At 41.7% G+C, this 25853-nt stretch overlaps 2 protein-coding genes across 2 annotated transcripts in view; both read right to left on the bottom strand.

Moving 5' to 3' along the window:
• PPM1E (protein phosphatase, Mg2+/Mn2+ dependent 1E) overlaps nucleotides 1-25853 on the bottom strand; it is a 259054-nt gene that overhangs the window by 156207 nt on the left and 76994 nt on the right. The window lies entirely within an intron of this gene.
• Nucleotides 4060-25853, bottom strand: part of RAD51C (RAD51 paralog C) — a 94218-nt gene continuing 72424 nt past the window's right edge. The window contains exon 9 of the mRNA XM_058164076.1: nucleotides 4060-4107. Coding sequence (XP_058020059.1) covers nucleotides 4075-4107 — 33 coding nt within the window. The 3' untranslated portion in view covers nucleotides 4060-4074. The remainder of the gene's footprint in view (nucleotides 4108-25853) is intronic.

The raw sequence follows: 25853 nt of genomic DNA, 5'->3' as shown, positions 1-25853 counted from the left end.
ATGGTCACAAAGATCATTAATGTATAGAATAAAGAGTGTTGGTCCAAGGACGCTGCCTTGAGGAACGCCACTCTTGACAGGAACAGGATTTGATAAAGCATTGCCAATTTTGACCACTTGTTGTCTGTTAGACAGAAAAGCAGATATCCATTTGTGGAGGGGTCCTGAGATGCCATAGGATGTTAGTTTAAGGAGAAGTTTATCGTGTACTACTGAGTCAAAAGCTTTGCAGAAGTCTATGTAGATTGCATCTATTGATTTGCCTTGATCTAGATTTGAAGTCCATATGTTTTGCAGTGGAGAAGTTGTAAGTTACATGATAACTTTTCCTGAAACCAAATTGTTTGTTGGAGAGTAGGTTGTTAGTTTCTAAGTGTGAGGTAATGGATTGATTGATGATAGATTCCATGACTTTGCAGGTGACGCAGCAAAGGGAGATCGGTCTGTAGTTTTCGACTAAGCTGGGGTCTCCTTTTTTGAAGATGGGGATGACTGTGGCTAGTGACCAAAGTTTGGGAAGAGAACTGGTAGTGAAAGCTTTATCAAAGATAATACTTAGGGGTTCAGCTATATTAATGGAAAGTTTTTTTAAGAAATATGCACATAGACCATCAGGTCCAATAGAAAGCGATGGTTTTAAGTTGTGAAGAGCTTTACCAACGTTGTCTTCTGTGAAATCTATATGAGTTAGATCATCATAGTCATTGCTGGTTCGTTTGTGGAATGTTGGATATGTGTTATCGGAGTTAACAAAAACTGAGCCAAAGAAAATGTTGAAGAGGTTTGCTTTGACTGTTTCGTCATTGCATTCTTTGTTGTTAGAATCTTTTAGTGGTGGGATGGATCTTGAATCTTTAAGTTTACTGTTGACAAAATTATAAAAGGCACGATTGGAATTTGTGCGTAGAAGGTTTTCTTCTTGCTTGGTGTGGTAATTTGTGCATTCAGTTTTAATTTGGTTGCATATGTTTCTGTAACGGTTTCTGAAGTTTGTAACATAGCCTTTTTTGTTTCTTTTCCAGAGGATTTTTTTTGATTGAAGCTTTTTTATTGATATGGGTAGTTTGTTTTTCTTGGACATGGTAGTCATTCGTGGTACATATAATTTAATGACTCTATTGATTTCAAGTAGGAAGATTCTATAGAGGTCATCAGCGGTTATGCAGGTTGCAAACAGATTTTGCCAGTTCAGAAGTGAAAGATCGGTGTTTATAAGGTCGAATTGGCTTTCTTGAAGTTGTAGTTGGGAGTTCTGGTGTTATGACGATTAAGTATGGACGTATATTGAGACGAAAATCAATCATGCAGTGGTCACTGTTTGAAAAAGGTTCTTTAATTTGTATACCGTAAATTGAGTTTGGATTGTTGCAGAAGATGAGGTCAAGGCAGTTGTTGAGTCTTGTATTGTTAGTTACAAGTTGTTCAAGACCTAGGTTTGTAACAGCGTTGTATAGTGTAGTATGGATTGGGTCAGTTGAACATTCATTGGTTGTCCAGTTAATGAGAGGTAGATTTAAGTCACCAAGGAAGATAAGAGGGTATGGGCAAGAGGTAGTCCATGTTAGCATTGAGGTTAGCATATTTGCGTGGGTAATGTCATAGTCGGGGCTCTGTAGCATAGTAAGAATCAAGAGTAGTGTCAAGGGATAGGTCGCATACTATGGTTTCAGGAAGAGAGAGTTTATGTGCTACTTGGATATTTTTAGATTCAGTGTCTTTTGTAAAGATAGCCACTCCACCACCTCTTCGGTTTTCCCGATCTGATCGATAGACTTGATATTCTTTGTTTGAGATAATGGAGTCAGGAAGGGATGAATTCAGCCATGTTTCAAAACAAAATGATATCAAATGTGCCACTGTTTAATAAGAGGATAAATTCAGGTAATTTGTTGACTATGCTTCTTGCATTTATCAATTTGCATTTGAGATCTGATATGATTGGTGTTGAAGAGGTAAGGGGCGTGCATACCTAGTTTTGGGTGTTAGTAGGTTGGGGGTTGTGGACAATAGATGGTTGTATAGATGGTTGGATGGTAGTTTTGGGTGTTTGGATGGATGGTTGTTTGGATGGCTGGTTGGGTGGATTGTTGGGTGGCTGTTTGGATGGCTGTTGGGATGGCTGTTTGGATGGCTGCTTGGATGGCTGCTTGGATGGCTGTTTGGATGGTTGGTTGGATGGTTGGTTGGATGGCTGGTTGGATTGTTGATTGGATGGCTGTTGGTTGGATAGTTGGTAAGATGGTTGGTTGAATGGGAGGTAGGGGGATGGGTACTTGGTTGAATACTGGGATGGCTGGTTGATTGTTATGGGTGATGGGGGTTTGAGGTGATTTTTGATTGCAGGTTTTATTTTTATGCAATCAGCATGGTAGTCGATGTATAGGTTGGATTCACCATTGTCTTGTCTTCTTTTAAGTTCTGTGCGAAGTTCACGAGGCGTATCCTTTGTAGAAAGGATAGGTCAGGACGTGATCTAAGTTTACTGTAGGTAGGGTTGGATTTAGCAATTGAGTTTATAGTCTTTATGAATTTGCGTTTGCTGTCCTCATTAGTGCATATAACTCTACAAAATCTTGGTGCTGTTGTCCCATCGCTGTTTTTATATTCTGGTCCATCTCTGGAGACAGCAATTATTTCATTTGGGGAGATGGTTGATGAATTATAATTTCCAATGATGTTGTGAATCTTATTGATATCTGGTTCATTTGTGTTTTCAAGTCCAAATAATATTGCATTATTTATTTTTTGTCCTCTCTCCATTGCATCTCTGATTAGTTGATTAGTAGTTGTTTGTTGATTGGGTTGTGTTGTATTAATTTGATGTCTAGGTTGAGTTGTAAGTTGTATATTTTGTGGTGATAGATGAGTTTGGAAGAGATTTAGATCATTAGAGTTTTCATTTTTTAGTGTTGAAATTTGTTTTATCAAATCTGTGAAACTTTGTTCAATAACTGATAGAATTTTTTTTTCTAAGTTTTGTTCAATATTTTGAATTCTTTTTTCTAGGTTTTGTTCAATATTTTGAATTCTTTTTTCTAGGTTTTGTTCAATAGCTTGTAATCTTTTATCTATGTTTTGTTCAATAGTTGTTAATCTTGATTCTAAGATTTTATCAGCGTTTGATTTTCTGGCTGGCATAATGATGATCTTTCTTATTCCTTTGTTTTATTTTATTTTTATTTTATTTTATTTTATTTATTTATTATTATTTTATTTTAGTAATGATTAAGTGTCTGTCACTTAATCAATTATCTTTGATTTTATATCTGTCTCTTTAACTTTAAATGGTAGTCAATTTGGCAGATAGGCTGGCCCAGTCTTTCTTAATGGGCACGAAATATCTGCTGGAGGCAGGGAGCTGCTCTCTCCCTTTAAAACGTGTTTCATCTTTTATCATCCAGGGAAATACAATGTTCTGCCTTTTTAATATTTCCTGGAAATGTTTCATTCTTCTAGGAGAGGGGTTTCCCTCCACCCCCACCCTCGGAACGGTCACTAAATGGACCATTAAACCGAGGACTACCTGGCTGTATTTTATTTTTTTTATTTTTATTTTTTTGTTTACATTTATACCCCGCCCTTCTCCGAAGACTCAGGGTGGCTTACAGTGTATAAGGCAATAGTCTCATTCTATTTGTATATTTTTACAAAGTCAACTTATTGCCCCCCCAACAATCTGGCTCCTCATTTTACCTACCTTATAAAGGATGGAAGGCTGAGTCAACCTTGGACCTGGTGGGACTAGAACCTGCAGTAATTGCAGGCTTTGTGTTCTTAATAACAGGCTTTACCAGCCTGAGCTATTCCGGCCCCTAAATTTATTAAATTTATATGCCAGCCACCTCACTCTAATAAAGGGATTCTGAGCAGCATTAGCACTTTCCGAAGCCGTTTCTTTGTTCTGGGAACTGAGAAGGGCTTCAAGATTTCAAAATAACAAAGTACCCACAAACAGCATAAAGCTTTTAGCAATTACTTAGAATGCCATCGGCTTCGGCTTTTTCACTAAAAGCCTCCGTTGACCCTGGAGTTCAAGGCGAAAATTTTAAAAAAATATATCAATACTTACTTTTCTCACGTAAACGTAAAAGGACACAGGAATTTTTCCTACATAAAAAAACACACACAAAGAAACCGCATTAACTCAGGGTCTTTATAAATGGAAGACATTGAGGGGTGTAATAAGCATGATTTGGGATCTGGAAAAGCAATTGGGAATCAATTCGCAACCTGACCCTCCGTGCCATTAAGCTGAAATGCTTAAGGATTTATGGCAGTTGTTTTTTTTTGCCCACTTAGAAACAAAAAGGCGGCTAAATTTATATATTCTCCCCGGGGGATCTGCCTCCCACCTAGAGAATATAAATTCAGATCAAAGCAGCAGAATTAAATGTTCATAGCCAGGCGACCCCAGAAATAAGATACAGGTAGTTCTCTCGGTTTATAACCCTTCGGTTATTACCGTTTCAAAGTCAAAAACGGCAGTGAAAAAAAGTGACTTTGTTTCACGTTTACTATTGTGACCTAAGCCCAAATAGTTATTACCGCACACAATTGGTCCTAAACAAAATTATTTTATTAGAACAGTTGAGAATTACTTCATTCTCAGCTTAGTCCAAATTAATTCCTTCCGCCTTATCACAAACCTTTGTCTTCTTTGGCACCCTGCCAAAGGCTTTTCTTGGCAAAGCCCCAGGAAGTTTAGAAACAAGAGATGCCGAATAGAAAGGGATGTAGCAACGTTGCTTTCCTACAAAGAGCCCAAGAGCCGTTGCTGCTCTTTTAAGCCTTATGGGAGGGGCCAATCATCACCTGGCCTTACTCCTGAGTTGTCCTTTTTGCTTCAGCTGCTCTTGCCTTCTGGCAGCTCTTCGCATGCGTGCACTAGGAACAGGCTCCTCCTGTTCGTCTGCCTCTCTGCTGTCTGCCTCTGGAGGCTCCGGAGTCTGCGCATTGCTTCCAGATAGCCCTGAATCCATCTCTGCCTCCGACGCAGAGCCCTCGTCCGAGCCTTCCCCTGACTCCAGGACTGGCCCATCGTCCTCCCCAGCCTCCTCACTGTCCGACTCCACTGCCAGCTCCGCAGGCTGCTGGCGGACCACAACGCTTACGACCGTTCTGGCATTCTCGTGGTCACGTGATCAAAATTCAGATGCTTGGCCAACTGCTTCGTATTTACAAACGGTTGCAGTGTGCCGGGGGGTGTGTGTGTGTCACATGATCCCCTTTGGTGACCTTCTCCCAAGCAAAATCAACAGGGAAGCCAGATTCCCTTAACAACCGTGTGGCTAACTGAACCATTGCAGCGACTTGCTTAACGACGGGGGCAAGAAAGGTCGCAAAATGGCAGCAATACAGGGCCTCTGGTGGCTCAGACTGGTAAGACAGTCTGTTATTAACAGCAGCTGCTTGCAATTACTGCAGGTTCTAGTCCCACCAGGCCCAAGGTTGACTCAGCCTTCCATCCTTTATAAGGTAGGTAAAATGAGGACCCAGATTGTTGGGGGGCAATAAGTTGACTTTGTATATAATATACAAATGGATGAAGACTATTGCTTAACATAGTGTAAGCTGCCCTGAGTCTTCGGAGAAGGGTGGGAGATAAATGCAAATAAAAAACAACAACTCACTGAAACACTGTTTCGCTCAGGAACAGAAATGTTGGGCTCTATTGTGCCCATAAGCCGAGGACTTCCTTTGCGGTCGAAGCCAGACTGTCTATTAAGAAATTATAGAGATCGTTTTTATTTAAAAATTGGCATAGCGTTACAGGAAAGAGAAATTTGCATTTGTTTGGAATTGTGCCGGAAGCAAACATTTCTGAGTGGCTTCTCTTAGGGATCTTTTGGGAAAGTGCCACAATCAAACTAAAAGCATGACCACTAATGTGCAAATAAATTGTCTGGGTATTATTGCAGACAGGACAACAATAAAGTCTCTCACAAACAAATAAAAGTGCAATAACCCTTTTGGAATATATACGACGTTCAAAAAAGGACAAAGTCAAACAATTAGATCTCCTCCAATTATTATTTTCTGTTCCAAGGACGGAAGCGATCAGATCCAGACACTGCAATTATATTAACAGCTCCGGCTGGGATTTTATTACCTAAATCTAAATTGAATGAATTTCCTTCAGGAGGTATACAACTTTCAGAACTGTGGGAATTCGGTTGAGAGAAATACAGGTAGCCCTTGGCTTACAACCAGGGGTGAAATCCAGCAGGTTCTGACAGGTCCTGGAGAACCAGTAGGGAAAATTTGAGTAGTTCAGAGAACTCACTAATACCACCTCTGGCTGGCCCCATAGTGGGGTGGGAATGGGGATTTTGCAGTATCCTTCCCCTGGAGTGGGGTGGGAATGGGGATTTTGCAGTATCCTTCCCCTGGAGTGGGAAGGGAATGGGGATTTTGTAGTATCCTTCCCCTGGAGTGGGGAGGGAATGAGGATTTTGCAGTATCCTTCCCCTGGAGCGGGGAGGGAATGGGGATTTTGCAGTATCCTTCCCCTGGAGTGGGAAGGGAATGGGGATTTTGTAGTATCCTTCCCCTGGAGTGGGGAGGGAATGAGGATTTTGCAGTATCCTTCCCCTGGAGCGGGGAGGGAATGGGGATTTTGCAGTATCCTTCCCCTGGAGCGGGGAGGGAATGGGGATTTTGCAGTATCTTTCGCCTGCCACTCCCACCAAGCCACGCCCACAGAACTGGTAGTAAAAAAAATGAATTCCACCACTGCTTACAACCATATGTGTAAAGACTGTTTGAAATTACAACGGCACTCAAAAAAAATGGACGTGCAACCGTGCATTTACAAGAGTAAATTTACACGGACAGATGATAGAAATTTGGGCACATGGCAACCAGCCGTGTCTTGACAATGGCAGTGTCCCAGGGTCATCCCAAAGGTGCTTTTTCAAGAGGCAACCGCTGGACTTTCTGGTTTTTCTTTGAAGACGTTTCGCTTCTCATCCAAGAAGCTTCTTCAGCTCTGACCGGATGGTGAGAAACGGAAGGATTTATATTCCTTGCAGACAGCTGATCATTTGCATCCTTTTAGAGGGTCCTTGAGGCCACTTGGAGGTTTGTCTGTGTCCTCAGGGTCACCTGAGTGGTGCAAATGAGTGTGGAGCCTTCTTGGAGCTGCTGAAAGGACCATTTGTAGAAGGCTCCACACTCATTTGCACTATTCGGATGACTACCAGAGGACACAGATAAACCTCCAAGTGGCCTCAACGGCTCTCTAAACTCTTTAACTCATTCGACAGCCGCTTTGCTTAGAAATGGAATTGTTGGTCTTAATTGTGGCCCTAAGTTGAGTACTACCTGCATGGAGAAAGCTCAATCTTGTCACAGTAAAAAGAAAAAAGATGAGCCAGGCATGCAGAATAGGATAGGATAGGATAGGATAGAATAGAATAGAATAGAATAGAATAGAATGTAGAGTAGAGTAGAGTAGAGTAGAGTAGAGTAGAGTAGAGTAGAGTAGAATAGAATAGAATAGAATAGAATAGAATAGAATGTAGAGTAGAGTAGAGTAGAGTAGAGTAGAGTAGAGTAGAGTAGAGTAGAGTAGAGTAGAGTAGAGTAGAGTAGGATAGGATAGAATAGAATAGAATAGAATAGAATAGAATGTAGAGTAGAGTAGAGTAGAGTAGAATAGAATAGAATAGAATAGAATAGAATGTAGAGTAGAGTAGAGTAGAGTAGAATAGGATAGAATAGAATAGAATAGAATAGAATGTAGAGTAGAGTAGAGTAGAGTAGAGTAGAATAGAATAGAATGTAGAATAGAAAATAATAGAATAGAATGTAAAGTAGAGTAGAGTAGGGTAGAATCACATGCCATCGTGTACCAGGAGTGGGGTGGTTGTGCGCACATGCGCAGGACGCATAGAGTTATGGGTGTGGGCACACTTGCGCGTGACCCCCGCCCCCCGCTCCTGGCACATGATAGCAAAAAGGTTAGCCATCACTTCCCTATACCATTTTACACAACCGACTTTCCACTCTTTTCTTTAAAACCCTCCAGTGATGAAGCACCCACAACTTCTAGTGGCAAGCTGTTCCACTGGTTAACTGTCCTCACCCTTAGGAAATTTCTCCTTAATTCCAGGTTGCTTCTTTCCTTGATTCATTTCCATCCATTGTTTTTTGTCCTGCCTTCAGGTGCTTTGGAAAACAAGTGGATCCCCTCGTCTTTGGGGCAGCCCCTCAAATACTGGAATTGTTGTGTGTGTGCCCCCCGAGCCGGCCCCCCTGCCAGAAAGTGACTCGGAAAGTGAGAGGGAAGGGCCATCAGGAGAGCACCGGCTTCCCTGGCTCAGCTCCAGGAGCCAGAGGCAGGCCAGGTGGAGGAGATAACGAGACCTCCGTCCCCTGACTCTTCCCCCCCCAGGCCACGCCTCCAGACCCAGCTGATGGCAGTCAGGCCTGGCCAAACCCTAGGTTTCGTAGGCAGGGAACAACAGAAGCAGTGGTGGGGCAGGCCTAGGAAGTGCTGAGTCATGGAGCCACGCCCCACAGGATATAAAAGCAGTAAGGGCTGCTATGCCTCTTCGTAGCAGGCAAATCAACTGCTTGACTAGAGCTGAAGTACTGTTTGTTGACTCATCGGCATCAAGGGAGATAACAGAGACACTTGGCAGACGCTCGCTAGTTTGCTGCCAGAGCTGATAGTGCCGGCTAATTAAGTCATCGCTCGGACGGAGGCGAGGGGGACAGAACAGGAATACTGCTATCATGTCCACCCCCCCCAGCCCTTTTTTTCACTAGACTGGCCAAACCCAAATCCTGAAACCGTTCTTCATGTGTTTTAGTCTCCAGGCCTTTAATCATCCCGGTTGCTCTTCTCTGCACTTTTCCCAAATAAATAAATCAAGGGCTATTATCCTTTTTTTTTTTTTGGTAATGTGGTGAGCAAAACTGGCTGCAGGATTCCAGGTGCGGTCTTACCAAGGGTTTGTGGAAAAGCTTCTGCACCACTGTGGCTGCCATTCTGACTTATTTATTTATTTATTTATTGTATTTTTATACCACCCTTCTCCGAAGACTCAGGGCGGTGTACAGCAGAAATTATCGAAAAAATTTAAAATACAATAAACGATTAAAAATCTGATTCAATAAGCTGAAAAATTTAAAAACTTATAAGTAAAAATTAGTAAAATAGAATTCATTCCCTTAAAACCCCATTAAAACACTCAATTAAAACTGTATCATTAGGCCAGCCCTGCTTGGTGAAAAAAGAAGGTTTTGAGCTCGCGCTTAAAGGTCCGGAGATCAGGGAGAAGGCGTAGCCCCACAGGTAGTTCATTCCACAGGGCCGGAGCTCCCACAGAGAACGCTCTTCCCCTGGGGGTCGCCGGCCGACATTGTCTGGCCGACGGCACCCTGAGGAGGCCCTCTCTGTGGAAGCGCACAGGTCGATGGGAGGTGACTGGTGGCAGTAGGCGGTCCCGTAAGTATCCCGGTCCAATGCCATGGAGCGCTTTAAAGGTGATAACCAGAACCTTGAATCGCACCCGGAAGACCACCGGCAACCAATGCAGCCTGCGCAGGAGAGGTGTTACATGGGAACTACAAGGAGCTCCCTCAATCCCCTGCGCGGCCGCATTCTGTACCAGTTGGCGCCTCCGGGTGCTCCTCAAGGGGAGCCCCATGTAGAGAGCATTGCAGTAATCCAGACGGGAAGTGACAAGGGCATGAGTGACCGTGCATAACGATCCATAACACCCTAAGAAGGCCCTCCCTGTGAGAGCGCACTGGACGTACCGGACAATGGGAGGTAACTGGCGGCAGCAGGCGGTCCCGTAAATATCCCGGTCCAATGCCATGGAGTGCTTTAAAGGTGATAACCAGAACCTTGAATCGCACCCGGAAGACCACCGGCAACCAATGCAGCCTGCGCAGGAGAGGTGTTACATGGGAGCGACGAGAAGCTCCCTCAATCCCCTGCGCGGCTGCATTTTTGGATCATGTGCCGCAGATGCCCTGATGGATCAACGCATAGCAAATATAAAGCACCTTTATTCCATCTATTGATTGAACCAGAAGGCGACACATCGCCAATGAAGGCTCCGTGGAGTGACTAATCAACCACCACTACTTCTTTCTGTAAAATCTCCCCTTGAGCAGGGACGTTTCCTCCTTGATGTACCGTTCTCTCAACCCACAGCTTCCTTTTGTCTCTGATGATGTATCACCTTTGTACTGGCCCTCAGCCTACTTCCACAAGATAGGATAATAGCCCTTGATTTATTTTCATATATGAAGTCCTGCTGCCCTAAGAAACGGTCTCGGGGCCTCAGACAAACTTGGTAACCACATAAAAATAAATTACTGCTGTAATTACCGTACAATGGAGCAGAATAACGCTAGAGAATTTGTACTTCCCTGCAGTTCAGAACTCGGTGGAAGTTGACTCTGCCAGTTTACAGGGAGCTTCAGGCTAAATTTCTGGGCTGGCCTATCCCGATTTCCTTTGATAGGCTGTCTAAATGTCCCAAAAAGCGATTTACAGAAGATAAAGATACAGAAGAAGCCGCGGTGTGGCTCAGGCTGTAAGAAGCCTGTTATTAAAACACAGCTGCCTGCAATTACTGCAGGTTCTAGTCCCAACAGGTCCAAGGTTTGACTCAGCCTTCCATCCTTTATAAGGTAGGTAAAATGAGGACCCAGATTGTTGGGGGGGCAATAAGTTGACTTTGTAAATATACAAATAGAATGAGACTATTGCCTTACACACTATAAGCCGCCCTGAGTCTTCGGAGAAGGGCGGGATATAAATGTAAATTAAAAAAAAAAAAACTTGCCTCAAAATTTGTTCTTTGGAGAAGCCTCTGGTGGCTTCTGGGCCTCTGGTGGCTCAGACTGGTAAGACAGTCTGTTATTAACACAGCTGCTTGCAATTATTGTAGGTTCAAGTCCCACCAGGCCCAAGGTTGACTCAGCCTTCCATCCTTTATAAAGTAGGTAAAATGAGGACCCAGATTGTTGGGGGCAATAAGTTGACTTTGTATATAATATACAAATAGAATGAGACTATTGCCTTACACACTATAAGCCGCCCTGAGTCTTTGGAGAAGGGCGGGATATAAATGTAAATTAAAAAAAAAAAAACTTGCCTCAAAATTTGTTCTTTGAAGAAGCCTCTGGTGGCTTCTGGGCCTCTGGTGGCTCAGACTGGTAAGACAGTCTGTTATTAACAGCAGCTGCCTGCAATTACTGCAGGTTCAAGTCCCACCAGGCCCAAGGTTGACTCAGCCTTCCATCCTTTATAAGGTAGGTAAAATGAGGACCCAGATTGTTGGGGGCAATAAGTTGACTTTGTATATAATATACAAATGGATGAAGACTATTGCTTGCTCAGCCGCCCTGAGTCTTCGGAGAAGGGCGGGATATAAATGCAAAAAAAAAAACGAAACACCAAAACAGGAGCACCCATTTGACTAACGTTTTAAAAACAACAACGACATTAGACTCAGACTTACAAAATGGAAAGGCTGACAGGTTCCTCAGAGGTCATCAAGTCCAACCCCTGCCCAGTGTAGGAATAGACCATGGTACCGCAGATGCTGGGTACGTTGTTGCATTGTTGAACCTCCCAAATGGCACAGGTACCGGATATGTGGTACCTTGCTCAATAGTAGTAACTGTGAGAGGGATCTTGGAGTCCTAGTGGACAACCATTTAGATATGAGCCAGCCGTGTGCAGCAGCTGCCAAAAAAGCCAACACAGTTCTGGGCTGCATCAACAGAAGGATAGAATCAAGATCACGTGAAGTGTTAAGACCATGTTATAAGGCCTTTCTAAGGCCACACTTGGAATAATGGATCCAATTTTGGTCACCACACTATAAAAAAGATGTTGAGGCAGAGAAGAGCAAGAAAGAGGATTAGGCAACTGGAGGTGAAAACATATGAAGAACGGTTGCAGGAACTGGGTAGGTCTAGTTTCATGAAAAAAAGGACTAGGGGAGACATAATAGCAGTGTTCCAGTATCTCAGGGGCTGCCCCAAAGAAGAGGGAGTCAAGCTCTTCCCCAAAGCATTTGAGGGCAGGACAAGAAGCAATAAGTGGAAACTAACCAAGGAGAGAAGCAGTCTAGAATTAAGGAGAAATTTCCTGACAGTGAGAACAACTAATCAGGGGAACAACTTTCCTCCAGAAATAGTGAATGCATTCAACATTTGGTCACCGTGATGTAAAAAAGATGTTGAGACTCTGGAAAGAGTGCAGAGAAGAGCAACAAAGATGATTAGGGGACTGGAGGCTAAAACATATGAAGAACGGTTGCAGGAACTGGGTATGTCTACTTTAATAAAAAGAAGGACTAGGGGAGACATGATAGCAGTGCTCCAATATCTCAGGGGTTGTCACAAAGAGGGAGTCAAGCTATTCTCCAAAGCACCTGAAGGCAGGACAAGAAGCAACGGATGGAAACTAATCAAGGAGAGAAGCAACTTAGAACTAAGGAGAAATTTCCTGACAGTTAGAACAATTAATAAGTGGAACGACTTGCCTGCAGAAGTTGTGAATGCTCCAACACTGGAAATTTTTAAGAAAATGTTGGATAACCATCTGACTGAGATGGCGTAGGGTTTCCTGCCTGGGCAGGGGGTTGGACTAGAAGGCCTCCAAGGTCCCTTCCAACTCTGTTCTTATATTATATTATATTATATTATATTATATTATATTATATTATATTATATTATATTATATATTATATAATATTATATTATATTATATTATATTAATTATATTATAAACACTAGAATAGAATAGAATAGAATAGAATAGAATAGAATAGAATAGAATAGAATAGAATTTTATTGTGCTTTGTGCACAGTCACTCACGCCCTTGTGACGTCTCGTCTGGATTACTGCAATGCTCTCTACATGGGGCTCCCCTTGAGGGGCATCCGAGGCTTCAGTTAGTCCAGAATGCAGCTGCGCGGGTGATAGAGGGAGCCCTCGTGGCTCCCGTGTGACACCTATCCTGCGAGGCTGCACTGGCTACCTGTGGCCTTCCGGGTGCGCTTCAAGGTGTTGGTGAACGTTTTTAAAGCGCTCCATGGCATAGGGCCGGGCTATTTACGGGACCGCCTGCTGCTATCGAATACCTCTCACCGACCCGTGCGCTCTCACAGAGAGGGACTCCTCAGGGTGCCGTCGGTGACAGTGTCGTCTGGCGACGCCCAGGGAAGGGCCTTCTCTGTGGGGCTCCGCCTCTGGAACGAACTCCCCAGGACTCCGTCAACTTCCGGACCTCCGAACCTTTCGCATGAGCTTAAAACTCACTTATTCATCTGCGCTGGACTGGGTTAGTTTTAAATTTATGGGTTTTTTAATGGGTTTTTATTCTAAATTTTAATCTTGGCCAATTCAATAAGTTTTTTAACTGTATTTTAATTGTATTTATTGTATCATTGTGTATTTTAATTGGCTGTGAACCGCCCTGAGTCCTTCGGGAGAAGGGCGGTATAAAAATTTAAATAATAAATAAAATAAATAAAAATAAATTGGCCAAGTGTGATTGGACACACAAGGAATTTGTCTTGGTGCATATGCTCTCAGTGTACATAAAAGAAAAGATACGTTCATCAAGGTACAACATTTACAACACAATTGATGATCAATATATCAATATAAATCATAAGGATTGCCAGCAACAAGTTATAGTCATACAGTCATAAGTGGAAAGAGATTGGTGATGGGAACTATGAAACGATTAATAGTAGTGCAGATTCAGTAAATAGTCTGACAGTGTTGAGGGAATTATTTGTTTAGCAGAGTGATGGCCTTCGGGAAAAAACTGTTCTTGTGTCTAGTTGTTCTGGTGTGCAGTGCTCTATAGCGTCGTTTTGAGGGTAGGAGTTGAAACAGTTTATGTCCAGGATGAGGGATCTGCAAATATTTTCACGGCTCTTCTTGATTCGTGCAGTATACAGGTCCTCAATGGAAGGCAAGTTGGTAGCAATTATTTTTTCTGCAGTTCTAATTATCCTCTGAAGTCTGTGTTTTTCTTGTTGGGTTGCAGAACCGAACCAGACAGTTATAGAGGTGCAAATGACAGACTCAGTAATTCCTCTGTAGAATTGGATCAGCAGCTCCTTGGGCAGTTTGAGCTTACTGAGTTGGCGCAGAAAGAACATTCTTTGTTGTCCTTTTTTAATGATGTTTTTGATGTTAGCTGTCCATTTGAGATCTTGCGATATGATAGAACCCAGAAATTTGAAGTTTTTGAAGGGAGAAATTTGAACCTAGAAGTTTTTAAGAAGAGATTGGATAAACCATTTGTCTGAAACGGTATAGGGTCCCCCAAGTACCACCACCACCCAGTCTCCATCTCTGTTGCTCTTCTAGGTACTCTTTCTAGAATCTCTCAACTTCATTCTTACATCGTGGGTGACCAAAACTAGATGCAGTATTCCAAGTGTGACCTTACCAAGGCTTTATAAAGCGGTACTCTTTTGAGCTTCTCCACGCCGTTTGGGGTATCTTCTCTTTTCACACCCGAGAGATGGGCATTTTGGCTCCTGATAAAGGGCTAAAGAGGAGAACCAGGCATTCATTCATTCATTCATTCATTCATTTATTTTATTTTATTTGTCACAACAATATATATAGCATAAGCATGAAATAACTATACGATATATAAGCGTAAATATAATCATAAGTATGTAATAACTATATGAAATTGGATACAATCAAAGGGAACATTAGGACAGGAACGGTAGGCACATTGGAGCTCTTATGCACACCCCTTTACAGACCTCTTAGGAATGGGGTCTTAGGGATGGTGCATTACAGCAAAGGCCAACAGTAGTGGCTCTATTTCACATTCCCCGTTATGTCATATAGCATTAATTTCCTGCTTGACAAGCCGAGAGGCTGTAGCCAGAAATATCCGAGCGATGTTTTATTTGTCATCGGTCCTGGCTGGGGAAGAAAACTAGCTTTTTCTCACAGGAAGGATTGGTTCTTTCTGCATTCCTATCTCAGCCGCTTCCAATTTTCAAGCTGAGTCCACTTTGGTGAAGGTCTGTTGGTTTCAATCCTCATTTGGACCGTATCACGTTTATTCAGAAAACATATACAGGTTGCCCTCGACGTGCAACCACAATGGAGCTTAAAATTTCCATTCTTTAAGGGAGACATTTGTTAAGTGATTTTGGCCCCATTCTACGACCTTTCTTGCCTCCGTTGTTAAGTGAACCCCTGCAGTTGTGAATTAAGTAGCACGGTTGTTAAGCGAATCTACCTTCCCCGTCAACTTTGCTTGTCAGAAAAGGTCGCAAAAGGGGATCCTGTGACCCCCCCCGGGACACTGCAACCGTCATAAATATGAACCAGTTGCCAAGCGTCTGAACTTCGATGACGTGGCCATGGGGATGCTGCAAAGGTTATAAATGTGAAAAATGGTCATAAGTCACATTTTCAAGTGCTGTTGTAACTTAGAACAGTCACTAAATGAACGGTTGTAAGTTGATGACTACCTGTATGATGGACGAATTCCCATTGTTTGCCTTGGATCTTTTGTTGTCGTACGTTGTGGATATGAGTAGAGTAGAGTAGAGTAAAGTAGAGTAGAGTAGAGTAGAGTAGAATAGAGTAGACTAGACTAGACTAGAATAGAATAGAATGAAAGAAATAATAGGAATGGAATGGAATGGAATGGAATAGAATAGAATAGAATAGAATAGAATAGAATAGAATAGAATAGAATAGAATAGAAAAGAAATAATAGGAATGGAATGGAATGGAATGAAAGAAATAATAGGAATGGAATGGAATGAAAGAAAGAATAGAATAGAATAGAACAGAATAGAACAGAATAGCAGAGCAGAGCAGAGCAGAGCAGAGAATAGCAAAATATTGTATGCGACCTATCCCTTAACACCACTCTTCGATTCTTACTATACTACAGAGCCCCTGACCAAGACATTACCCATGCAAATATGCTAACCTCACTGCTAACATGGGCTACCTCTTGCCCATACCATCTCATCTTCCTGGGCGACCTAAATCTACCTCTCATTAACTGGATAACTAATGAATGTACAACTGATCCAATCCATACTACACTATACAACGCTGTTACAAACCTAGGTCTTGAACAACTTGTAACTAACAATACAAGACTCAACAACTGCCTTGATCTCATCTTCTGCAACAACCCAAACTCAATTTATGGACTACAAATTAAAGAACCTTTTTCCAACAGTGACCACTGCATGATTGATTTTCGTCTCAATATACGTCCATACTCAAATCATCATAACAATAGTATCCCCATCTACAACTTCAAAAAAGCCAACTACGACCTTATAAACAACGATCTTTCATTTCTGGACTGACAAAATCTGTTTGCAAACTGCATAACTGCTGAAGACCACTATAGAGTTTTCCTACTTGAAATCAATAGAGTCATTAAATTATATGTACCACAAATGACAACCATGATCAGGAAAAGCAAACTACCCATATCAATAAAAAAGCTTCAATAAAAAAAAAATCCCTCTGGAAAAGAAACAAAAAAGGCTTTGTAGCAAATTTCAAAAACCGCTACAGAAATATATGCAACCAAATAAAAACTGAATGCACAAATTACCACACCAAACAAGAAGAGAACCTTCTGCGCACAAATTCCAATCGTGCCTTTTATAATTTTGTTAACAATAAACTTAAAGACACAAGATCCATCCCACCACTAAAAGATTCTAAGAACAAAGAATGCAATGATGAAACAGTTAAAGCCAACCTCTTCAACATATTCTTTGGCTCAGTTTTTGTTAACAGCGATGACACATATCCGACATTCCACAAACGTACCAGCAATGATATGATGACTTAACTCATATAGACTTCACAGAAGAAAATGTTGGAAAAGCTCTTCATAACATAAAACCATCGCTATCTATTAGACCCGATGGACTATGTGCCTACTTCTTAAAAAAACTTTCCACTAATATAGCAGAACTCCTAAGCATAATCTTTGATAAAGCTTTCACTACCAGTTCCCTTCCCAAACTTTGGTCACTGGCCATAGTCATCCCTATCTTCAAAAAAGGAAACCCCAGCTTAGTCAAAAATTACAGACCAATCTCTCTATGCTGCGTCACCTGCAAAGTCATGGAATCAATCATCAACCAATCCATTACCTCACACTTAGAAGCAAACAACCTACTCTCCCATAAACAATTTGGTTTCAGGAAAAAATTATCATGCAACTTACAACTTCTCCACTGTAAAAACATATGGACTACAAATCTTGATCAAGGCAAAACAATAGATGCAATCTACACAGACTTCTGCAAAGCTTTTGACTCAGTAGTACACGATAAACTTCTCCTAAAACTAAAATCCTATGGCATTTCAGGACCCCTTCACAAATGGATATCTGCTTTTCTGTCTAACAGACAACAAGTGGTCAAAATTGGCAATGCTCTGTCAAATCCTATTCCTGTCAAGAATGGCGTTCCTCAAGGCAGCGTCCTTGGACCAACACTCTTCATACTACAAATTAAAGAACCTTTTTCCAACAGTGACCACTGCATGATTGATTTTCGTCTCAATATACGTCCATACTCAAATCATCATAATAATAGTATCCCCATCTACAACTTCAAAAAAGCCAACTACGACCTTATAAACAACGATCTTTCATTTCTGGACTGGCAAAATCTGTTTGCAAACTGCATAACCGCTGAAGACCACTATAGAGTTTTCCTACTTGAAATCAATAGAGTCATTAAACTATATGTACCACAAATGAAAACCATGATGAGGAAAAGCAAACTACCCATATCAATAAAAAAGGTTCAATCAAAAAAAATCCTCTGGAAAAGAAACAAAAAGGCTTTGTAGCAAATTTCAAAACCGCTACAGAAATATATGCAACCAAATAAAACTGAATGCACAAATTACCACACCAAACAAGGACCTTCTGCGCACAAATTCCAATCGTGCCTTTTATAATTTTGTTAACAATAAACTTAAAGACACAAGATCCATCCCACCACTAAAAGATTCTAACAACAAAGAATGCAATGACGAAACAGTTAAAGCCAACCTCTTCAACATATTCTTTGGCTCAGTTTTTGTTAACAGTGATGACACATATGCGACATTCCACAAACGTACCAGCAATGAATATGATGACTTAACTCATATAGATTTCACAGAAGAAAATGTTGGAAAAGCTGTTCATAACATGAAACCATCGCTATCTATTGGACCCGATGGACTATGTGCCTACTTCTTAAAAAAACTTTCCACTAATATAGTAGAACCCCTAAGCATAATCTTTGATAAAGCTTTCACTACCAATTCCCTTCCCAAACTTTGGTCACTGGCCATAGACATCCCTATCTTCAAAAAAGGAGACCCCAGCTTAGTCGAAAATTACAGACCAATCTCTCTATGCTGCGTCACCTGCAAAGTCATGGAATCTATCATCAGCCAATCCATCACCTCACACTTAGAAGCAAACAATCTACTCTCCCATAAACAATTTGGTTTCAGGAAAAAATTATCATGCAACTTACAACTTCTCCACTGTAAAAACATATGGACTACAAATCTTGATCAAGGCAAAACAATAGATGCAATCTACATAGACTTCTGCAAAGCTTTTGACTCAGTAGTACACGATAAACTTCTCCTAAAACTAAAATCCTATGGCATTTCAGGACCCCTTCACAAATGGATATCTGCTTTTCTGTCTAACAGACAACAAGTGGTCAAAATTGGCAATGCTCTGTCAAATCCTGTTCCTGTCAAGAATGGCGTTCCTCAAGGCAGCGTCCTTGGACCAACACTCTTCATACTATACATTAATGATCTTTGTGACCATATCTCAAGTAATTGTGTTCTCTTTGCTGACGATGTCAAACTATTTAACACCACTGATAATACATCTATCATTCAAAAAGACCTTGATCATCTAACCGCTTGATCTAAAACTTGGCAACTCCAAATCTCAACCAGCAAATGCTCAGTCTTACATATAGGAAAAAAGAACCCAAACACTAAGTACACGCTTGATGGACATTACCTTACAGATGACCCCCATCCCGTTAAAGACCTTGGAGTTTTCATGTCAAATGATCTAAGTGCCAAAGCCCACTGCACTACATCGCAAAAAAGGCTCTAAGAGTTGTAAACCTAATCTTGCATAGCTTCTATTCCAAAAACACTACACTACTAACCAGAGCATATAAAACATTTGCTAGACCAATTCTAGAATACAGCTCACCTGTTTGGAACCCTCACCATATCTCTGACATCAATACAATTGAACGTGTCCAGAAATATTTTACAAGAAGAGTTCTCCATTCCTCTGTAAACAACAAAATACCTTATCCCACTAGACTTGAAATCCTGGGCTTGAAAAACTTGGAACTCCGTCGCCTTCGACAAGACCTAAGTTTAATTCATAGAATCATCTATTGTAATGTCCTTCCTGTCAAAGACTACTTCAGCTTTAATTGCAATAATACAAGAGCAACCAATAGATTTAAACTTAATGTCAACCGCTTTAAACTAGATTGCAGAAAATATGACTTCTGTAACAGAATCATCAGTGCTTGGAATACTTTACCTGACTCTGTGGTCTCTTCTCATAATCCTAAAAGCTTTAACCAAAAACTTTCTACTATTGACCTCACCCCATTCCTAAGAGGACCATAAGGGGCGTGCATAAGCGCACAAACGTGCCTACCGTTCCTGTCCTATTGTTTTTCTTTTCTTCTTCCTATATATATATATATATGCTTATACCTTTATATACTATATAACCTTTCTGTATGATACTTACATATATTGTTGTGACAAAAATAAATAAATAAAAAATAAAAAATAAAAGAGTTAGAAGGGACCTTGGAGGTCTTCTAGTCCAACCCCCTGCTCAAGCAGAAACCCTATACCATTTCAGACAAATGGTTGTCCAATCTCTTCTTAAAAACTTCCAGTGTTGGAGAATTTACAACTTCTGGTGCCAAGTCCTTAATTGTTCTCACTGTTAGGAAATTTCTCCTTAGTTCTAAGTTGCTTCTCTCCTTGATGAGTTTCCACCCATTGCTTCTTGTTCTACCCTCAGGTGCTTTGGAGAATAGCTTGAGTCCCTCTTCTTTGGGGCAGCCCCTGAGATATTGGAAGACTGCTATCATGTCTCCCCTAGTCCTTCTTTTCATTAAACTAGACATACCCAATTCCTGCAACCGTTCTTCATATGTTTTAGCCTCCAGTCCCCTAATCATCTTTTGTTGCTATTCTCTGTTGACTAGCTGTACTATATCCTACCCATCTGCATGGTAATAATCTCTATAGATTGAGATAAGGGTGGCTGAAGAAAAATTCAATATTCAGCTGATTGAAGGTCCTGATTATGGATTAGTTCCAGTCTAGTATCCTTGTCTCCTGTTTTGCTGGCCAGTGATGACAGGTGCAGGCTCAGAATTTGCAGAAGATCCATTAAGATGTGACAATATTTGTTGGTTGTACTCATCACTGGCTAGCAAACCGCAAACCATGGGTAAACAACACAACAGTCAACAAAAATAAAGATACACTACTTATTTATTTCTCACATTTCTGAACCATCCATTTCCCTCAAAAAGCGACTCTGGGAGGTGTAGAACGAATCAGAAGATGATTCCCAGGGTCACGTGATCAAAATTCAGACCCTTAGCAACTGACTCATATTTATGACGGCTGCAATATCCCGGGGTCACTTGATCACCTTTTGCAACCTTCTGACAAGCAAAGTCAAATGAGGAAACCAAATTCAGGTAACAACCGTTTTACTAACTTCACAACCGCACTGCAGTGATTCACTTAACAACAGGGGCAAGAAAGATCGTAAAATGGGGCAAAACTCACTTAACTGTCTCAATTAGCAACAGAAATGTTGGGCTCAATTATGGTCATAAGCCGAGGACTTCCTATATCTCTGTTTTGATAATCCATTTGTATGACGTAGAATTATCATATTCTATTCTATCCTGTTCTGATTCAGATTCTGTTCTATTCTACTTACTCTTCTGCTATTCCATTCTTATTGCTATTGCTTTGCTATTCCATTCCGTTCCATTCCACTCTCAATAAAGATTCTATGCTATTCTATTGTCAGCGATGGAAGATGGCTTCCAGGTCTGACTTCTGTTCTATTCTGTATTTCTATTCTATTCTACTCTTATTCTATTCTATTTTATTCTGTATTTCTATTCTACTCTACTCTTATTCTGTTTATTGCTATTGCTATTCCATTCTGTTACGTTCCATTCTCAATAAAGATTCTATTCTATTCTATTCTATTCTATTCTATTCTATTCTATTCTATTCTATTCTATTCTATTCTATTCTATTCTAGCTGAGGTGGTGCAGTGATTAGAGTGCAGTACTGCAGGCTACTTCAGCTGACTGTTAGCTGCAATTCAGCAGTTCGAATCTCACTCCTCCTACTTATGACTGCATGGCTGTAACTGTGTTGCTTGTATAATTACAATTTATATTAATATTGTTTCCTAGTGCGATTTGTTTGCTTATTCGTACCCTGTGAGTATCATTAAGTGTCACACCTTATAATTCTTGACGGATGTATCTTTTTTTTTAAGTATATGAGAGCATATGCTCCGAAGACAAATTCCTTGTGTGTCCAATCACACTCGGCCAATAAAAAATTCTATTCTATTCTATTCTATTCTATTCTATTCTATCCTATCCAAGGTGGTGCAGTGGTTAGAGTGCAGACTGCAGGCTACTTCAGCTGACTGTTAGCTGCAGTTCAGCAGATCGAATCTCACCAGGCTCAGGGTTGACTCATCCTTCCATCCTTCCGAGGTGGGTAAAATGAGAACCCAGATTATTAGGGGCAAGAGGCTGACTCTGTAAACCGCTTAGAGAGGGCTGTAAAAGCACTATGAAGCGGTATATAAGTCTAAGTGCTATTGCTACCCTTATTCCACTCTATTCTACTCTTATTCTATTCTTATTGCTATTGCTATTTCGTTTCATTCCATTCTCAATAAAGATTCTATTCTATTCTATTCTATTCTATTCTATTCTATTCTATTCTATTCTATTCTATTCTATTCTATTCTATTTGAGCTGAGGTTGTGCAGTGATTAGAGTGCAGTACTGCAGGCTACTTCAGCTGACTGTTAGCTGCAATTCAGCAGTTCGAATCTCACTCCTCCTACTTATGACTGCATGGCTGTAACTGTGTTGCTTGTATAATTACAATTTATATTAATATTGTTTCCTAGTGCGATTTGTTTGCTTATTCGTACCCTGTGAGTATCATTAAGTGTCACACCTTATAATTCTTGATGGATGTATCTTTTTTTTTAAGTATATGAGAGCATATGCTCCGAAGACAAATTCCTTGTGTGTCCAATCACACTCGGCCAATAAAAAATTCTATTCTATTCTATTCTATTCTATTCTATTCTATCCTATCCAAGGTGGTGCAGTGGTTAGAGTGCAGACTGCAGGCTACTTCAGCTGACTGTTAGCTGCAGTTCAGCAGATCGAATCTCACCAGGCTCAAGGTTGACTCATCCTTCCATCCTTCCGAGGTGGGTAAAATGAGAACCTAGATTATTAGGGGCAAGAGGCTGACTCTGTAAACCACTTAGAGAGGGCTGTAAAAGCACTATGAAGCGGTATATAAGTCTAAGTGCTATTGCTACCCGTATTCCACTCTATTCTACTCTTATTCTATTCTTATTGCTATTGCGATTCCGTTCCATTCCATTCTCAATAAAGATTCTATTCTATTTTCTTATTCTACTCTATCTTATTGCTATTCCGTTCCGTTCCATTCTAATTAAATAGGGTTTCCTGCCTGGGCAGGGGGTTGGACTAGAAGACCTCCAGGGTCCCTTCCAACTCTGTTATTATGTTATGTTATGTTAAATATTGATAGATGTATCCAGATACAATAAACGGATTTACAACCAGTGTTTGCCTCAAGCTTGGAGCATCCCAGGATGTAAAGTTGACTTTTAAGTTCAAGCCAACAATTATGGCTTGCTTAAGAGTGTTTATCTCTTCTTCCCATGTTGTTGTGGTCCGTTAGCAGCCCGTGGATCTAGCAACGGAGTCAGACAGTGTGGAGGCTGGGGAGGGCCATGGGCCAGTCCCGGAGTCAGGGGAAGGCCCGGACGAGGGCTCTGAGTCAGAGGCAGAGATGAGGCCAGGGCCACCTGGGAGTGATGCGCAGACTCTGGAGCCTCAGAGGCGGATAGCACAGAGGCAGAGGAACAGGAGGAGCCTGTTCCTAATCCACGCATGCGAAGTGCTGCCAGAAGGCAAGAGCAGCTAAAGCAAAAAGGACAACTCGGGAGTAAGGCCAGGAGATGATTGGCCACTCCGATAAGGCTTAAAAGAGCAGCAATGAGCCGTTGGGTTCTTTGTAGAAAAGCAACCTTGATTCCAATGCTTCTTGTCAGCGTCTCTTGTACTTTGTGGGGTTTTTGTCAAGAAAAGCCTTTGGCAGGTTGCCAAAGACATCAAAGGTTGGTGATAAGGCCAACAGAACTGGTTATTAAGAATTTTGTTTTGGACTAAGCTGAGAATGAATTAATTCTCAGCTGTTTAAATAAAATAAGTTTGTTGAGGACTGAATTGTGTTTAGTAATCACTGCTTGGGCCTTGGTCACCCCACACGTCTCCTGGGATACCCAGGGAATGGTTACTGGAAATAGCAATTGGCCGTGAACAGTGGCGATTCTTAGGAATGGAAGGATGGAACCTCTTCTGGTGCTATGTAAGTCACGCTGGATTCTAAAAGACCTTTGAATAAACTGAAGGGAGAAAAAAGACGAGATATCAAAGCTTCTACAGCACAGGAAGAAAATGAAAAGCTTATCAGCGAATGCCCTGAAAGAAACTGCTAAAGTACAGACATGAAAAGGAACTTGGAAGAACGTCAGGAACTTAGGTTTACAGAGATAATGCCTGGGGGGGTGGGAGCAGCTCCCATTAAGTCTTTAAGCTGCGGAGTGCTTCAAGGAATAAGTGCACGATCCAACATACCGCCATAAAGAAACATCCATCCCAGAGACCGGCTTTCTCCAGGCCATCAAATTAATTAATAGTAATAATCAGCAGGAACGTTCCGCGTCATGCAGTTAAGACACCGCTGGTATTTCAAGCCACCATCCAAAACAAGACGACATTTTCCATTTCGAGCCAAGCAGCAAAATTGGACAGTTCAGCATCTTCTCGCGTGTAATTATAGAATTCTCTCCCGTGTAACATTGCTATGTGTAAGTCCTCCGCGCTCCCTCCCTCTCCCCCCTCCTCCCCAGTAGCGTGCAAACGATTCCAGCCTCAGTTCACGAAACACAATTGCATCTGGCCGTATAACTGGGCGATTTTTTTTTCTACCCAGAGTGCGGCTAAATGTTCAGAGGCCCTCAAAATGAAGGTCATGCCCAAGGGCAAAGCACTAGGGCAAACGTTAATCTGCTAATTACAAAGCAGGCGGGGTTATGTGAAGAAACTCAAAGGTTGCATAAATTTAATGAGGATATGAAAGAGGAGGGGTTTTGCGGCCTTCTGCATGGCTGAGCCTTTGAAGCTTAAGCCCCAAGACAGTAGAGAGGATCATGAAGCAGAAGAAAGGAAGGAAGGAAGGAAGGAACGAAGGAAGGAAGGAAGGAAGGAAGGAAGGAAGGAAGGAAGGAAGGAAGGAAGGAAGGAAGGAAGGAAGGAAGGAAGGAAGGAAAGCAGGTAGGCAGGCAGGCATACAGAGGGACAGAAAACAAAGAAACAGAAATCTATTGTTGTGTAGATCGGACACAAAGGATGATGAGCGGAGGCTGAGCCAGGTCTCTAGCTTGCACAATTTCAGAGAGTCACTATACTGGAAATAAAAACACGATATAATAATACAACCACAAGAACAACAACAACCACAAAAACAACCACCACAACCACAAGAACAACAACAGAGTTGAAAGGGACCTTGGAGCTCATTTAGTCCAACCCCATGCCCAGGCAGGAAACCCTACACCACTTCAGACAATTGGTTATCCAACCTCTTCTTAAAAACTTCCACAACTTCTGGTCACAAGCTGTTCCACTGGTTAATTGTTCTAACTGTCAGGAAATTCCTCCTTAGTTCTAAGTTGCTTCTCTCCTTGATCAGTTTCCACCCGTTGCTTCTTGTTCTACCCTCAGGTGCTTTGGAGAACAGCCCGACTCCCTCTTCTTTGGGGCAACCCCTGAGATATTGGAAGACTGCTATCATGTCTCCCCTAGTCCTTCTTTTCATTAAACTAGACCTACCCAGTTCCTGCAACCGTTCTTATAAGAATTCTTATTATAACCGTTCTTATAATAATTCGTTCTGAATATAATTCAGTGTTTCTTAACCTGGGCAATGGTAAGATGTATGGACTTCAATTCCCAGAATTCCCCAGCCAGCATTTTCCCATCCTCTGATCAGGAAATCTGTGTGTGTGTGTGTGTGTGTGTGAGAGAGAGAGAGAGAGAGAGAGAGAATGCTCCAACACTAGAAGTTTTAAGGAAGAGATGGGACAACCATTTGTCTGAAATGATATGGGAGTGATGGCTAACCCTTTTCTCTTCGTGTGTCAAAAGCACATGCGCAACAGCACGCATGAGTGCCAGCACCCATAATGCAATGCGCACTCCCATGCATGCCCGAATGACCCCTTACCCCCGTAGGCATGTGCAAGCATCGCCCCCCCGCAACACCAGCCACCCCGCTCATGGGCACAAGGGATGGGATTCAAAAATTTTAGCAACCTGTACCACGGCGGGGGTGGGGGGGCATTTTTGCCCTGCCCAGGCTACAGAGGCTTTCCGTGAGCCTCTGGAA

Source organism: Ahaetulla prasina, chromosome 1 (genome assembly GCF_028640845.1).
Source record: "Ahaetulla prasina isolate Xishuangbanna chromosome 1, ASM2864084v1, whole genome shotgun sequence".
Classification (NCBI taxonomy): Eukaryota; Metazoa; Chordata; class Lepidosauria; order Squamata; family Colubridae; genus Ahaetulla; species Ahaetulla prasina.
The sequence above is the reverse complement of the archived record's forward strand: the minus strand, read 5'-3'. Positions and strand labels throughout refer to the sequence as shown.